This window comes from Oreochromis niloticus, linkage group LG4 (genome assembly GCF_001858045.2).
Source record: "Oreochromis niloticus isolate F11D_XX linkage group LG4, O_niloticus_UMD_NMBU, whole genome shotgun sequence".
NCBI classification, from domain to species: Eukaryota; Metazoa; Chordata; class Actinopteri; order Cichliformes; family Cichlidae; genus Oreochromis; species Oreochromis niloticus.
The window spans coordinates 27,701,311-27,717,439 of record NC_031969.2 but is presented as its reverse complement, the minus strand read 5'-3'; the positions used below and the strand labels follow the sequence as shown (position 1 = coordinate 27,717,439).

The 16,129-nt window shown below is 39.6% G+C and overlaps 2 protein-coding genes across 5 annotated transcripts; both read right to left on the bottom strand.

The window, feature by feature from the left end:
* Window positions 1-956: 956 nt before the first annotated feature.
* Window positions 957-6,302, bottom strand: cdk21 (cyclin-dependent kinase 21). 4 transcript variants are annotated; one of them, XM_005468910.3, is made up of 8 exons: window positions 6,136-6,297; window positions 5,649-5,910; window positions 4,588-4,720; window positions 4,337-4,504; window positions 4,042-4,151; window positions 3,847-3,897; window positions 2,906-3,038; window positions 957-1,731 (listed from the first exon to the last, which is right to left on the bottom strand). In XM_005468910.3, exons 2-8 carry the CDS (start codon window positions 5,876-5,878, stop codon window positions 1,654-1,656), a joined length of 903 nt encoding a protein of 300 aa, XP_005468967.1. In that variant the 5' UTR covers window positions 5,879-5,910; window positions 6,136-6,297; the 3' UTR covers window positions 957-1,653. The 4 variants fall into 4 exon arrangements, with proteins under 4 accessions (XP_005468967.1, XP_019213235.1, XP_005468966.1 ...); XM_019357690.2 differs by having other exon boundaries at window positions 5,649-5,905; window positions 6,136-6,296; XM_005468909.3 differs by having other exon boundaries at window positions 5,649-6,297.
* Window positions 6,303-6,595: 293 nt separating this feature from the next.
* Window positions 6,596-15,764, bottom strand: retsat.2 (retinol saturase, tandem duplicate 2). Its single transcript, XM_003442005.5, has 11 exons — window positions 15,540-15,764; window positions 14,517-14,699; window positions 14,102-14,343; window positions 11,509-11,710; window positions 11,224-11,421; window positions 11,020-11,139; window positions 9,707-9,845; window positions 9,301-9,410; window positions 9,048-9,217; window positions 7,286-7,445; window positions 6,596-7,187 (listed from the first exon to the last, which is right to left on the bottom strand). The coding sequence occupies exons 1-11, from the start codon at window positions 15,757-15,759 to the stop codon at window positions 7,039-7,041; spliced, it is 1,893 nt and encodes a 630-aa protein (XP_003442053.2). The 5' UTR covers window positions 15,760-15,764; the 3' UTR covers window positions 6,596-7,038.
* Between the last annotated feature and the right edge of the window lie 365 nt (window positions 15,765-16,129).

Here is a 16,129-nt window from a genome sequence, read left to right as displayed (position 1 = left end):
TTAAGGAGGAGAATATAAATAGATGGACACACCGGGGGACGCCCCTTGCTCTGTGAGAGAGACGCTTCTAACAACCGCTGCAGCCTCTAAATGACCTCTGAAGCCTTTGACTCACTTTATGTCTCCTTTATTATTATTTCACATCTGAAGTAATAACCTGTTAAAATCTGCTTTGAAGATGTTAATATTGTCTTATATTGCGCCTGCGTGATACAAATTCCCCATATTAATTACTACAAACCAGCTGAACGCAGTGAACTGAAACTTCTGAGTAATGTGGAAACCCTGTGCACTTCAATCCTTAAATTAACTGAATCAAAGTGGAAAATAATTAGTTATACACATAAATGAAAAAAAATATTCTTAATTGTATGTATTCATAATGACCCTTATGGATGCTTTTTTAGTAAGCTGATTGTAACATTCTGTATCTGTACCTGGTCCTCTCTTACGGATCTTCAAAACTTCACCACCTACACCTAAAAAGATCATCCAAGAGAGGCGAGAGGTTTAGATCTCACTGACCGGCACAGAGGTGACTATCAACAGATAAACCAACATCAAGGGTTTGAATAAGGTTCTGAGCATTTTCTCTTGCTGTCTAACCCACTGGCTCCCTGGAGGGCATTGTCATCTTGGAAGGCATTTTCCCATCATGATGTAAATGTTCCAAAGAATAAGTGTGATCATTCAGGATAATATTAGTTTACAGCGATTTTTCCCTTAAAGGGTACAAGTGTTTCCTCAGAATATACCAGAGCACTGTAGGGGTCAAAAGTTCAGGGCTTTGCTTTAACCTGTCCCCACTGTGAAACTTGTAAAGGTGAAGGCAGGCTCCACCCTAACGGCTCCCTTCCTTTTGGAAAAAAGTGTTCTAACAGCGCCCCCTTCTCTTCACACTTTGAAAGTGCAAGTGCAATGCACAGCAAGGCACAAAATTCAAACTCAGCCCAATGTAAGAGACAGTTATTTATAGGAATGCTTTTGAAATGAACAGTGCAACTTATGTAGAAAAATAAAACAATCTGTTAATACAAACACAAATACCAGTGTGCTCTGTACTGATTACACCACCAGTTATCAGTAAATATTTTTACAAAAATATCAAAAATAAGTGTGACATTTCCTCTGATTCAATCAACTCTAGAACTATTTTTTTTTGTGGAAAATAAACAGCAACAAACTTAAAGATGCTCATAATAGGTTTCAGAAGCATGTAACAAAACAGTAAAACCAAACAACAAAAAACAAGCACACTCTGTAAATCAAAGAACACACATAAAACACATGAAGTTGAAATAAGAAATTATAACAGTGTAAATAAAACCGCTTCATGTTTTGAAATTTATTGAATGTATCGAAATACGACCTACTGTCTTCAAGGTTGTGCGCCATAACATCCATATTCAGCGAGTCAGGCATCCTAATTTCACTGATGTATAAAAAGGTGGAAACCTCAGACCTGACCAAAGTCTCTCATGATGGTGTGACTGCAGTTTAAAAGCTCTCAAAGACAATAATCAAACTGCGCTCTGAACAAAGTTGACGGTGGATTTTATGGCACAAAACTATTATTTTAGCTGTAAGTGGGAGAATCTCAGAGCAGCAGCAGCTGAATTGCTCTTTCTTCCTCTCCTCATTCGACCGAGATCTTCAGGGCTTCATGAAGAAAGGATGAGCCAGGGCTTTGGCGGCTGAGATGCGGCGATTCGGTCTGAATACCAAACATTGCTGCAGGTGAGGAGACGTTACACCTTACTAAGGGTTTACAGACAATTACTATCCCTACTTTGTGAAACCACATTCTCAAAGTTGTTGGTTGCCTTTGATTAATCTCAGATTTTTGATATATCACTTAGTCAACTCAGCAACCCAAAGAACAAAATATTACTTATCTTAAGACACAAAAGCAAGCAAACACTGCACAAATATGGAGGACCAAACATGTCAAATAAATAAAAACATATTTTAAAAAATGTAATTAGTAATTACAATACTTTAATGTTTATTATTAATAGATATAATTACTATTTCTATTAGATATTTTATTTATATATTTATTTTATTTATGTATTCTTTTTTCCTTTTTGCACTTTTTTTCCGAATGTTTTTTAATTTTTTATAATTCTTAATGCATTTCTGCTTCTTTATGCAAATAACGGGGCAATCATTCAAAGTTTATCAGTACTTTTTAGTCTTTTTGTTAAACAATTTGAGGACATGAAACAGCCTTGTTTAATTAGGCAGAATAACGCAAATATACTTGAATAAAAGAAAAATAAAATAAAATTGAAAGAAAGGGAATATATATAAAAGTACAAATTTTAGAAAAAAATACTGTGCGTTTTTAATATTAAATTAATAAATAGCATAATAATTAATGATGAGTCTTTTTTGAAATTAATTAATTTCCTTTTTTATTTTGGGCAGTTTGGGTACTCCGTAGAAGCGTGGCTATGGGAACACTGGCTGCAAGCTGTGTAACAGGACCCGAACTGCTATGACATTTGGTTTAAAATGTAACGTTTCCATCAGAATAAAGCACAGTTTTTTCATCCTGAGTTTAAATGTAGTGGCATCATTGTGTCCTGAAAAAATAACAACACTTTTTTGAGCTCAGCTATTTTTTAAAGCTCTGCAAATATAAACGGTCTAAACTAAGACGGTGAACGAGGTAAACATTAGGTAGCAAACACGTTTGCCATGGCAACAACAGCTAAATATGCACCACTGTGACAAAAAACAGCTTCATAGCGCTTATAGCAGGGCTGTGTATACCTCATGCCCTTATTTCATAAATTCAACTATTCTATTTTTTCTGCTTTGTTGAATGAGTGATTACGGAGGGGATGTGGACACAGCTGTCATAAGTGCAACGTGAACACACAAACACAGATCTGCTCACAGACAAGAGGTCATTCTCATCTGGGCCCAGGTTGGGCAGCAGCTTGGTCAGAGAGCCTTGAGGGCCCCAGTTGACTGAATATGAGATTGGGCTGTCTGTGGGCCAGTCCTCCTCACCAGGCAAACCAATCACCCTGAAAAACATAAAGCAAGGAACAACCGTGCAGCAGCACAAAACACAGAGTATGGTACGATCAGAAAAATTATTCCTTGTATGGAGGGGTTCTCCCCCTTATTTCTAAAAACCACGGCTATAGTTTGCAAAGTTGCATCTGGACAAAAGCAAGACTGCATACAGCCCTGTGAAAAGGCTATTTTTAACATGACTATGTTATAAATTAACAGGGTTAACAGTTTAGTTTTCTTTATTGTCCTTGATACAACAAAGGTAAACAAACTTGGATATATTTACAAACTTTTTGGCAAGGAGGATGGCTTGCATGAATTAGAGGAGGGGGTTACTAATGTTTTGACAACTTTTCTTGCATATGCTTGCAGTCAGCTGTAAAACTGGTAAAACTGGCATTGACCGCATCTTTGACTATAGACTTTTCTAATTTCACCTTGTCTCTTCTTCACCTCCTCTGCTTGAATCTCTGTGGGGAGACTAAGACCCAAGCAGAGCAATAAAGGATTAAACAAACTAAGAAACGAGAAAGTTACACTCCAGCAATTCTCAGTTCTGCATGTAGCAGCCCCCAGCCCCTCAACAGAAAGGCCTACTTTGGTTCTGGGTTGGCTTTATCCCTATTGGTTTGGGTTTGGACCGACGATGACATGCACCCACAGGGATGAAAATTCAAATGCTTGTCCGCTTCCTTTGTTTCTTGGTGCATTTTCAGTATTATTGTTACAAACAACCCTGCATGACAGCAGAGAGGCAGTGCAGAGCAAAGAAGCCCCCCTTTTTAAAAGATATTCACAAAAAACAAAAATACTCACTGGAAGATTTTTTGCAGCTGCTGCACCTCTGTGTATCCCCGAAACAACGGCCTGTGGGAACAAAGCTCAGCTCAAATCACATGCCAACTTCATCTCTATTTTCACAACTGTACAGAAGGTTTTATCTCTAAATTTAGAATAACACTCCAGCGTCAAATATGTCTTCCAGCGATACAAAGTCTGAGCGGCTCTTACCTCAAGAGGAAGAGCTCAGCAAAGATGCATCCAGCACTCCACATGTCCACCGAGGACATGTAAACAGAGTTCAGCAGCACCTCAGGAGCTCGATACCAGAGTGTCACCACCTGAGCAGGAAGGGGAGAGAATATAAGAAATAAAGTTACAGGCGGGGGTGGAAGAAGTAAAAAAAGGAATGCGTTTTTTTCACCTCAGGCCCAAGAACAGTGCCGAGTATAAGAAAACTGTGTTAAGATAGGATTATTGTAGTGAAATGTAATGCTCAACATCAAATTTCTGTTGTCTCACTTACACCTGGGGTAAGAGCGATATTAAAGGTGAGGATCCGTGCCAGTCCAAAGTCTGCGATCTTGACTTCTCCACGGCTGCTGATGAGGACGTTTTCTGGTTTTAGGTCTCGGTGCAGCACCATGTTCATGTGTAGGAAGTCCAGGCCCTGCAGCAACTGCTGCATCACATCCTGGGAGCAGCATGGCAGTAATTACGATTCTATCTCAAGCTGTGAGCTTTGACTGCAAAGCAATATCAGATCATGACTCACACCTTTATGCAGTCACAGCTCAGTCCAGAAGCAGGAGCTTTTGAGAGGTAGGTGGACAGGTCCTGGTCAATGTATTCAAGGACCAATGTGAGGTCCAGGCTCACGCCCACTGGTACAGCAGATGCATCCAACAGCCTGCAGAGTAGTATACAGTAGTAAAAATAGAGGATGAAATGATTTTCCAATGCTACCCTGTAAACGTTCCCATAAAATTAAAAGGAACAAATCAAGGATAGTGCATGTAACTCAAAGAGCCATCAGAGGCTACAGAATGAAGCTACAGAGTAAATAACATCAGGTCTAACAAACTGGAAAAATAGCATCTCATACAAACCTATTTTCCATCTCATACTTATATTTTACATGTAAAAGACGGGTATTAGTCAATAGGATATAAATGAGGGGTGCCACATGTGTATCATCAGTGTATTTAGTCTAAAATATTCAAATTTAGCAACTCAAGATCATCATTAGAGCATCTGGAAGACAACAGTGTGGTTTGCTTCTTTGTGTCACGCCTGGTTACCTGTTCAGGTGCCTCTCCCCCTATGTCAGTACAGATTAGGGTACAGCCATTTTTATTGCTGTTATTTCTAAGTGACCAATTAGTTGCAGATCCAGTTTAATGTCAAACTTTGGTAAGTTCTATATTACACTGCTTTTATTACAATGCACATTTAATAAGATCATCTTTTAAAAAAAGCAAGAAAACACAATCTTAATGAAAAAATAACGTGTAAATATGAAAACACATTAGCTAAAAACAATAATTATATTTTAGCATTAAAAATAGCATTTGGATTAAAGAGCTTGCGCATAATGGTGAATTAAGCATTGCAGAAACATCAAATATGATTTTGGTAATTATCAGTCTTGTTAATTTAGGGCAGCTGTAAAAACTATACATTGAGTGATAGTCTTAAAAATTGTTAAGCACTAAATACTTTGTTTTCTTTTTATAAGTAGAATTAAAAAAACAGAACAAATGGGCCTTGAACTCATGTTAAAGATAAATTATGTCACACTGTGTTGTATTAGGACTGTAAATGACACATAAACCTACTTGACTATGTTGGGATGGTTAAAGTGCTGCATCTTGCGCAGCAGCGCCACCTCTCGGATCATGAAGGCAGGGATCCCTGATTCCGACGTGTCTCCGTGGATGGTGAACTTCTTCACCGCGAGGAGGCGCTGTTTCTCTCCCACCTCTCTGGCTTTGTACACTTTACCATAGTAGCCTTGTCCTACTTCTGCCAAGAGCTCGTAGCACAAAGGTTGAGTGCCGATGCTCATTGTTCTTGAAATTCAGGGTAAATTAACCTGAACTTTGCATGAAAGACACACTTTTAGGGTGACAACGGCTCACACGGCCTTCTAGCTGCAGTCACAGTAAGCTAGCTAATGAGGCTCTGCGAGTAAACTGAGGGTTTGCAAACGGTAATAACCAGCTGTCACAGCACCGCTTCAAACCACCTGTAACACCGTTGTTTTTATGCATTAATAAACCCTGAATTGTGATTAAAATAGCTGCTGTCGTTCTTTAATTTTACCTGAGTGTTCAGCGCCCTTTTCGCCACCACCCGGCGACGACGGGAAAATGTCTTTGCATGACTGTCGCCAGCATGACAGAAATTATGAGAAAATCACACCCCTTTTAATCGCCAACTAATCAGAAAGCGCAAAACTTGCGTTTGGCTAAGCCCACTCCTGGTACACGTGTCCACGCTGCTGTCAAATGTCACTGTACACGGCATGCTGCGTTCAGGTGTTGGACATTAACTGAGTCCAGCGCACAAAAACAAAACAAATAAACAAAGAAGAGCTTTTGGCAAGTGGCCATTTTTTTAGTCATTCATTCAAAGCTGAGTTTAGATCCTAATAATTACTACTGAAGTGGGTCTGCTTTACACGGACTATTTCCAAAATTATTGGAGAAATTAATCCATCCATCTTCCCAGTACAACGAGAAATTAATTTGACCTGCTCATAAAACACACAGTGCACCAGAGATACAGTTGTAACCATTTTATTATTTGCACCCCTTGTTTAATGTTTAATGAAAGAACTGTTAAAAAAAAAGAAAATCAAACATATGCCATAATTAGGCACATTATGTGCAAAAGAAAATTAGCACAAAATACCACACAACACAGTGGATATTAATTCTGTCTTCGTGAATGACTCACAAAGCATTTACATGAGTCATGTTAAAGCCTGAATAAGTACAAGTAGACTTTTATAAGGACCACATTATTCAGACATGTTAAATCTGGTATTACAGACCACTTAACCAAACCGCAGAAGAGAAATGTGAATTAATATGAGTTCTCCAAGTGTTATGGAAGATTAAACTCTCTCCAGTATTTTAATGTTACTGATGAGCAAAAGTGTCACAGCACAGCACTGATTCATTGCTGCATGAAGCGCTCTCTCAGCTGAATGGTGTTAGTTAGTTACTCCCCTTTCAGCTTGTAATTAATAAATTTTGTCCTCTTTGCCAAGGCGATGGTATCCAGATGGAGGTTTCGGTTGAGAATGGCAGAGCCGCAAGTGAGAGCTCCGGCGAGGGCGCCGGCGAAACCGCACAGAAACACATCCTGGCCTGTCAAACAAAGGCATCAAGTGTTACACATGCAGAGAGTAAATCACAGCACGCTGACTAGATGTTTGGATGTTCTAAACACACAGACTCACACACACCTGTCAGATAGAGGTTCTTCAGTGGCGTCTCAGCTCTCACGGTAATGTTCAGCTCAGGGTCGAACCGGCTGATGCCGTGATCTGCGCCATAGATCTCACCTTTGGGAGCTCCGATGTAGTGTGTGTTTGTGATGGGAGTACCAGCATCAATGTATTCAATCTGCACAAGGAGAAAAAACAAACGTATGACTGCACAGAAAGGGCCTTTATTCTTATTTAACTAGGAATTCGAGACCACTTCCATTCATCTGTCTTCTTCCATTTATCCCATTCTGGGTCACAGCTCGGCTGGAGCCTATTTTCCAGCTGTCATGGGCCAAGAGGTGGACTACAGGTTAGGACAGGTTACTAATCTATTACAGGGCTAACACAGATAGATGATCACCAGTTAACCTAACATGCATGTCTTCAGTAACAAAAATCATGCTCTGTTGGGTTGTGACTGATTTGGTTTTTGAAAAAGATCTGATTTCTCTGCCTTGAGAAGCCCTTTGGTTGTTTTTGCAGTATGCTTTGGGTTATTATTAGCAGACACATTATTAATAAAAACTAGTGATACGGCTCCACTGGCAGCCATACATGCTCATGCCATAGTGCTGCATCTCTGACAGATAATGTGGTAGTATTTGGATCATGAGCTGTTTCTCTCCATACTTTTCTTTTCCCTTGTACAAATAAAATAAACCTATCAGGGAGTGTTTGCCATCTCACTTATAGGTTTATTTTGTTGGGGTTTTTTTTGGCCTAATGACGACCTCGTTCACTTGTGACCTCATATTAAGAGTTCCAATGAAAAACTACCAAAACAAGTTCACCTTGGAATTAGTTCCAAATCTTTTATCCGCACAATCTGCGACGGAGCAGAAGTCTTTTGGTTATTAAAGTGCTTGTCAGGCAATTATCCAATTACATGTAGGACAATATCTAAAAATGGCTGTAATTCCTAAACAATTAAACCTTTGGCCTAAACCTGGAAGTCTGCACTTCTGTAACATATTGTTTATTTGAATTCAAATTCGATTTTGTGGTGTAAAGAGGTCCTAACTGTATTAGTCATGAACTGTTTGGCTTTAGAAAGCGATTTTAGCTGTTTTTCAAACCTCTAACTTTATGCAGCCTGAACCATTCCCTCCTTAGATCTGTCACAATACAGCACCACTGTCACTATTTGACAAAACAACAACAAGCTGTTTTTGGCTTTACTAATACGTTTACGTACTCTTTGCCACTTTCTGACAGCACGCAAGAGGCTCTGCAATGTGACTTCTTGGCCATCCTTGAAACTTTCCCACAATAAACAGGCGGTGTGTACATAAGGTGGGGATTTAATCAAACTCGTGAACTACAATCAACAACAAGTAGTCTTAAAATGTTATTTTGGTGATTTTGATTTGATGGTCAGTTCAAAATAAGCAATTATTAACAAATTGTGCAGCAGAGAATTTTAGATTATAAAAGAATTCTTACACAAACTTCTATTCTTCCCTTTTGGAAAATGACTCCACCACGATTCATGAGAGATCAGCCACAATAAAAAGAAAGCACGTTCTGCAGCACTGAGAGGGTTGGAAGCAATGGAAGACAGATCGGCTCCTAAAAATAAGCTCTAGGAACAAAGGCCATAGCTGTTGAGTGCATTCTTGATTGAGTTATATAAATAAGGTGGTTGTAACCAAAGTTTGGCTTTATATAGTACATAAGTGCCAAATTACAACATTAAACCTGTCTACTAGAAGCTACATGGGAAGACAAGAGTTTTTACCTTGTCTCTGGTGATCTTGGGGAAAACATCCATTACTACTTCTAGAATGGTGTCAATGAATGCCTGTTTCAGCTCCATGTAGTCGCGCCCTCTGTTTGTCACCTTGCCGTCCTTCCACTCCTCAAACCATTCATATTTGGCAAAAGTGACCAGACTCAAAGTAGACTTCCCTAATGTGAAGAAAAAAATGAGACAGTTTTTGAAAAAAATAAAATAAAATAATCCATCAGGTTGTGATTTCATGATTCTGTACCTGGCGATCTCGCCTCCCAAGTAGGATCTTTAGCTGAGGGAGAGGCGACAAAGAGGAGAGGTACATTTTTTGCTGCCTCTTCCCTGTCTTTCTTCATATAATTCCCGACCCTTAAAAAAAATAAAAATAAGAGACTCTTCTGAATTCATACTGACATTAAGGACTGGACCAAAAACTACTTTTAGGCCTCTGCAACATCTGCATTGTGAACATTTATCTCTATCATTCAGCATGAAAAATTTTCGATACTTTCTTGCTGTGGCAAAAAGAAATTTACAAGTCAAGAATTTATATTTGAATTTATATCTCATTATTATGCTGTAATATTCTGATGTGGCTGTAAATACCAAAGTCTATATTTGGTCCTAATTCTAAAGGGAATGAAAACAAAAGCTTGACATCGTACAGTTCATCGAAATTGTTCTCAGCAAAGATCCAGTAGTTGTCTGATTTCAGGCCCAGCTCCTCCTTCGTCCCATTCAGACCCATGAAAACGCTCAGACCACCTTCACCATGCTTCAGCATACTCAGCTGCTTCTGGATAGCTGGAAGGCAGCAGAGGCACAGCACGCAGTACAGCTTTACAAACAGATCAAAGCAATATAAAACTAATGTTAGAAGCATGAGTCATTCCCCTGATTAGAGGGAAAAACAAGTACTGCAACAAGTAGCACTGTGCATCAGCATCAGTACTTATACTTTAAAGTCCCTTGAGTGCTGACATGATTACTCAGTGAATCAATCAGCGGAGGGTGAACAAGGAACTTTGTTATTTACATATCTCTTAAATTTATCCTCTCAAATGTGAGGGCTGGGTACTTTTCTCCGTTTTATATCATGACACACTGGTGTTTTAGTTAGGAAAATCCAGGGTTTAGGCTGCAAATCATACAAATAAAGGAACTGTTAGCAAGGCGTTTTTTCTACGTTGGGGCTTTCTAATTGATCAGAATAAAGAAAATCCTTAGTTACAGTTACAAGTCTGTTGGAGTCATGGTCAACTTTACCTCCTCAACTGTAACTGGACCCAGGAGCAGACTGAGCCAACTCTGGCAGGAATTTGATCTCATCCCCGGCCACTGTGCTCACACAAGCCCACAGTCTGCTAACCCTAGCAGTCTGTTTACCATGATCTTTTATTATGCTGTAAGTCTATGTTTTGAAAGCTGTGCCAAAAGTTATGTTAGTTATATTTATCTAAGTTATATTTTTAATAAGATATATATTTTTTTTTTTTTTTAAATATCACAGTTATTGTCAGTACCGGGTGATAGTAAGACCTCACTATTTGTCGACTATGCTCAGAGGGAAGGTAATCCAGATTAAATTGCAAAAAATCTGAGATGGCTTCTCTTAAAACTGAGCTCCCTCTCTCCTGCTCTCTTGGGTAACTTGTCCAAGGTTATATGTATAAAAACAGGTAGACTGCTGAGAAAGAGTGGGGACTGCACATGGGCATCTATCTTTGTTTGTGGTAAACACAGTGTGACACTGTAACTAGAGCAAACAGCTCAGTGGTGAGTGTGATGTGTGGTTTTGGAGAGGTCTTTCAGTTGACACCTGCTTATTATAATATGACCAGTCAAGCTGACTGTTTATAGGAGTGAGCCTGAAGCTTAGCTGAGACGTGACAAAGACCGTGTCCACTATCTCGCCACTTTCCTGACAAAACATCTTCACTGTTCCATCAAGTAAAGGTTAAAAAAAGTCCTTTCTTACCTGGCATGGTCTGGAGGTCTTTGGGAATCAGCTTCTGGTATGTGTTGAAAATGCCAGCGTCAGAGATGATCATAGGGGCATGGATGTGTACTTCCTCCTGACCTTTCATTACGCTGACACCTGAAACCATAAAACACAAACACAGTGAATCACCTCCTCTGTGGGATGTTGAGCTAACTGTGTGTAGAGAAACTGAGGACCCACCACAAGCTTCCTTGGCATCATTGAATAAGATGCGATTGACTGGAGCTCGAACCAGAACAGCGCCCCCTGCCTTTTCAATGATGGGGATCATATGGTAGGCAATCTCACTAGCTCCGCCTTTAGGGTACCAGGCGCCATTCAGGTAGTGGGTGATCAGCAAACTGTGCATGGCAAAGCTGGCATCTTTGGGAATTTTACCTGCAGATCAGAGATGGAAACCAACAGTGTTAGCAGCATGGCAAAGAACTGATCTGATTACACCGCTAAAACCACAGCCGGGCTCACCATAGGTGCCAAAGATGTAGCTGAAGACAGCCCTGAGGTCCTTGTTCTCTGTCAGCTCGTTGACCACATCTGTCAGGCTGCGGGGAGCCATCTTGAAGAAGAAAGACAGATGCCTGACTAGGCCGGTGTGAACCAGGAACTTAGCCAGCGGGAGAGGGAGAATCTTCAGAAGAGCGAGGAACCAAACTCCGTTTCCAGTTTTCTGAACATGAGACACATGAAACACACAGATGATGTGCAGTGGACAAAAGTATAAGCAAAGGAGTCTTGTCTCCTTTGCTTACAAATTACATACATTTAGTCATGATTTAATATTTTTAAATTATTACTAAATGTATGTAATATTCGTACTCATTACATGCCATGTGGCAACAGCAAGGAAATATATTCCTGGCTATACTTCTACAGAGGAATGGACAAATGCAAGAAGCAAGTTTGTGAAACAGATCAGTGGTGCCATAACCTTATGTGCCATGAGGCCAGTCCAAGTGCACCTTGCCTTATTACTCCATAAAAAGTTATTGATAAAATAATTATTTATTGTTATTGTTATCAATATTTGGTGTGTGCTAATTTCCGAGAACGGATCACTTTCTTTTGTGGACTAAAATAGACCAAAAGTACTGCAAAAACTATCAGTTTTACAATATTTAGCTGTATCTGTTGGGAGAAGTTAGTTAATGCTGACACGGTTCCAAGAAAGATAAAGAGTCTCTTAGAAAAATCCCTCCCGAGAGAATCTATTACTATATATTTCAAAAGATCTGAACCAGAGACACAAAGACTTTAAGTTTGAAGAACTTAAAGTGATTGATAAGAAGAAGGTTAATCAAAAAGTGTGACCTCCAAAAGCACCAAGGAAAAACTGTCTCTGCACTAGCACCCCGCTGGTGGAAAAGGGGCAAAGTAAGCTGTTTGGTACGATTCAGTAAAAGGACTAGATGTTACAATCCCTGATAACGCATTGCATTGCTCAAACAGAGAAAGTCTTGAGGGATGGCTGTTATGAGGAAAGGCAGCCCAGAAACTTTATGAAACACATCGTTGTGTGCCTCAACTTCACAGGGTGTTTCGGTCTTTTATCCCAAAATAATCTGCCTTTTTTTTTTAGCTTTCCTGGTTAGGTTCAGGGATTAGAGATCTGATCTAGATTATCATATTAAAGTTTGGGACACATCGTCAGCAGTGGACCTTGGATTCATCGGGTGTTTCAGCCATTATCACTAGGAGGCCCTGCCAGGGTTGATCAGGCCCCAGAGTGTGCCACTGGTTTATGTTAAATTGTTATTTCTCTTCTAATTTCTTCTGTTTAGTTTTGTATAATTTATTTTCTTCTATCAATTCACTGCAACTATGAAGTAATACTTACCTCTTTAATATTTATGAAGCCTCACTTTTTTAAAGTGATAGAAAAGGTGATAAAGAGAAGTAAGACAAAAGAGACAAGATAGGAGAGAGGACAGTTTGATCTGGCATCCCACACCTCCCCGCAGGATCGGGCTATACGCTCTACCTCCGCACTGCCTCCCAGAAAAGGGAAGAAGAGCAGAGGGGAGAAGAGCGGAACATTTTTGCTTTTCTTTTTTTCTCTTTCATTCCTCCTTTAGGTTTCACTACCATGAGGTTAACTGCATGGCCCCCCAGGAGGCCCTGAGACAGCTGTGTCAGTCAACCAGCAAAATTTCTAGTGTTAGGTTTTCTACCCTTTTGACGCCCTTTTACCCCTTTGAGCCAGGCCCACCACGGGTTGATCAATCCCGGGTGTGTGTCTCGCCAGTGACTGGTCCTCTCAGCAGTGTTAGCTAATTCTCTTATAGCCTGCCGTTGCGCCTGTCCTCTGATTCCAATCTCTCTAAGCAGTTTTGCTGTTGTACTGGCAACAAAGCCCCTACACCCTACTTCCACTGGGCGCACCTTGATCTTCCAGCCTCTGTCCTCTGCCTCAGCTGCCAAGTTGGCATACCACCAATATGAATAATGCTGTGTCCTGAAATCTTGACATTCACTTTGGTGTTCCTTTAAAAAAAAATCTAAAATAGACTCAAAATAGACAAGAAAACAATTCCCTTCTTATGCAGTGTTAAATCTGCAGCATATTTATATCTTAAAGCTGTGTCAAAATACATCTGTATCACTTTTATTGAATTACCTTTTCATTTTGTTCCTAGAGTTGGATCTGCACTGTGCTGCTCAACAGCTAAGCTAATGATAGGAATAAGAAAGTGCATATAACTAACAGGGATGAAAAAAGCAATGCTCCTTTATTTGCATGCCAAAGGGCAAACTTTGGTGCAACTCAGTCTGTGTGAAGTTGTGTAATGTTGCAGCTAAAAAAAAAAAAAAGATGCTGCCTTGGGAATCCGACCTTTGAATTACCAGCTGATTATGTGAGTAATATCAGTGACAACATCAACAGATGTTGGCTAATAAAGGTTCTCCATGCTAAAGTGCAATACATAAACACATAGTTCCCAGGAGGAAAGGTCCACCTAATAAAATATGAGCCTAATTATTACTCAAAAAATAAGTTTGCGATGCTAATAAAAGTCATTGAAGTCAAGCTGCAGATGCACAAACTAAACTGTGATTCTACCTTGGTCAGTTTCATGAACTCATCAATAGCCTTTTCCTCTCCTGGGAAACACTTCTTCAGTTCATCTGTGAAGCGAGTCCTGCCACTGTAGATGGGGTACTGGCGGCGGTTTTCTGGAGGTCCCAGCACAACATGGTCGAATGGGTTCTCCAGAGGCTCCCACTCTAGCTGTCCATTGGTCATCTGATCCAGCATGCATCGAAACGGCTTGTGGTCCAACAGTTCGCCAATGTAGTGGATTCCTGTGGGATGATTGTGTAGATCATAGAGAGGAGACTTCAGATCCCTTAATCGAGATTGAAAAGTATTTACCAAACCACAGATCGTCATTGCAAAAACTGTCTTCTCTTTTCTTTATAAATACATACATTTTAATTTTAGGGAATAATAAAGTAACACGAGTCACTGATCTCACCAACATCAAACTCAAAGCCCTTCTCAGTGAACGTGTGGCAGCATCCTCCGGCCCGGCTGTGCTGCTCCAGAACCAAAACCCTTTTTCCAACTTTTGCAAGCAGCACGGCAAGTCCGAGCCCACCAACCCCACTGCCGATGACGACGGCATCCAGGTTCTCCGGTACTCTATTGGCCACAAAACCTAAAGAGGTGGAAACGAACCATTTAATCACCAGCATGGCTTTAGCATAACAATAATAAATTGGAGAATTCTAGTCATGCATCACCAATGAAAATCATTTTAAAACATCATTGGTGTCAGATTTACAAAAACTCCAGATATTCTGTTTTGCTCAGTTTCATACTATGGTGTATTTGGGCTATTACTATAACTTACTAAATTACTACAATTTCTTTAACTAAAACCAAACACCAAATAAAATGGTAAGTTTAATGGGGTAAAATCAGAAGACTGGATATCTTTATAGGATTCTAACTTTGAGGGATAAAAACTATTTTTGTGACTTATTTATTAGTTTATAGTATGACATTTACACATTTTTGTAATACTTTTTTTCCTCATATTTTTTTCCCAATTTAATAACATAAAATATCCAAGTAATGTTTATTGTAAATTTGTAGACTGTGATCTCCAGTTTTTGTCCAGATTTCCTTCTTCCTTTTTTTATTTGTGCAGAGATTATCTGAGAGTTTTAGGCTGCTTCCTTTTTTTGCAGTCTTGGTTTGACAAAAGTACCAAAGGAATCTTGCAGTTTTATAAACTTTGCAACGTCCATCCCAACCCCACATATCTCATCTTATATCTATTTATATATGTTTATATTAGGAGTGCATGAAATGAGCACAATTTACATCTATTTCCAGTTTCAGTTCTGACTAAGCATCTGTCTGCTGACTTATAAAAATCCACAAACTCATCAAATATAAATAAGAATGAGTCAAAAAGTTGACTTGAATAGTTCAAATGCAAAGACTGACACTTGACCTGCATAACTCCGCGTGTAATGGCCCTTTCACTCACCTTGCTTCAGCACTTTATTTTTCTCTTTCTTGTCGTAAACTCTCTTCTTTAGCGGTTCACGAGTGTCCTTCTCAAAGGGATCAGGCCCGCGGCCGCCGAAGACATAATGTAATAAAAATATGACCAACGCCGCACAAATAATGCCCACAGCGATCGTCATTGCGCCCCTTCCGAAACCAGTCGGCACAGTCACAGTGTTCACTTCCTCATTGGGTTCCATCAAAAGCCTTTACTTAACAGCTTAGATCAGTACCGCCCACATAACTGACAGGTGGCGAAACTGCCCAATCAGAATCTTCTTTTTGGGAAGCGTTATTATATTTCGACCAATCATCGTCAAGTTCAACGTGACAGCTTCCTTTTTCATAAGTGGGGAAAAAAAGTAAATCGTCGTATTACAAAGATGTTTTTTTCCCCTATTTAAGTATTTATTATGTTTTACAGTGTCCTAATGACTTTAATACGTTTTTATTGCCTGCTTTTATTGTCCTAAAGTGTGTTGCTCCTGCTTTATTCACATGAAGCAGTGTTCATTTCATTTGTTAAAGCTTCATGGCCAAAGCATAAAATTTGTCGTTTCAGCAGGTTAG

Excerpts from the sequence above, each read along its gene's own strand:
- cdk21 (XM_005468909.3), bottom strand. The coding sequence starts at position 5,878 with ATGAGCATCGGCACTCAACCTTTGTGCTACGAGCTCTTGGCAGAAGTA. Across the intron at positions 4,721-5,648 it reads AACCATCCCAACATAGTCAA|GCTGTTGGATGCATCTGCTG; the intron begins GTAGGTTTATGT and ends ACTACTCTGCAG. Across the intron at positions 3,898-4,041 it reads GCTGAGCTCTTCCTCTTGAG|GCCGTTGTTTCGGGGATACA; the intron begins GTAAGAGCCGCT and ends TTGTTCCCACAG.
- retsat.2 (XM_003442005.5), bottom strand. The coding sequence starts at position 15,759 with ATGGAACCCAATGAGGAAGTGAACACTGTGACTGTGCCGACTGGTTTC. Across the intron at positions 14,700-15,539 it reads AAATAAAGTGCTGAAGCAAG|GTTTTGTGGCCAATAGAGTA; the intron begins GTGAGTGAAAGG and ends CCACCTCTTTAG. Across the intron at positions 11,711-14,101 it reads AGTTCATGAAACTGACCAAG|AAAACTGGAAACGGAGTTTG; the intron begins GTAGAATCACAG and ends TCTCATGTTCAG.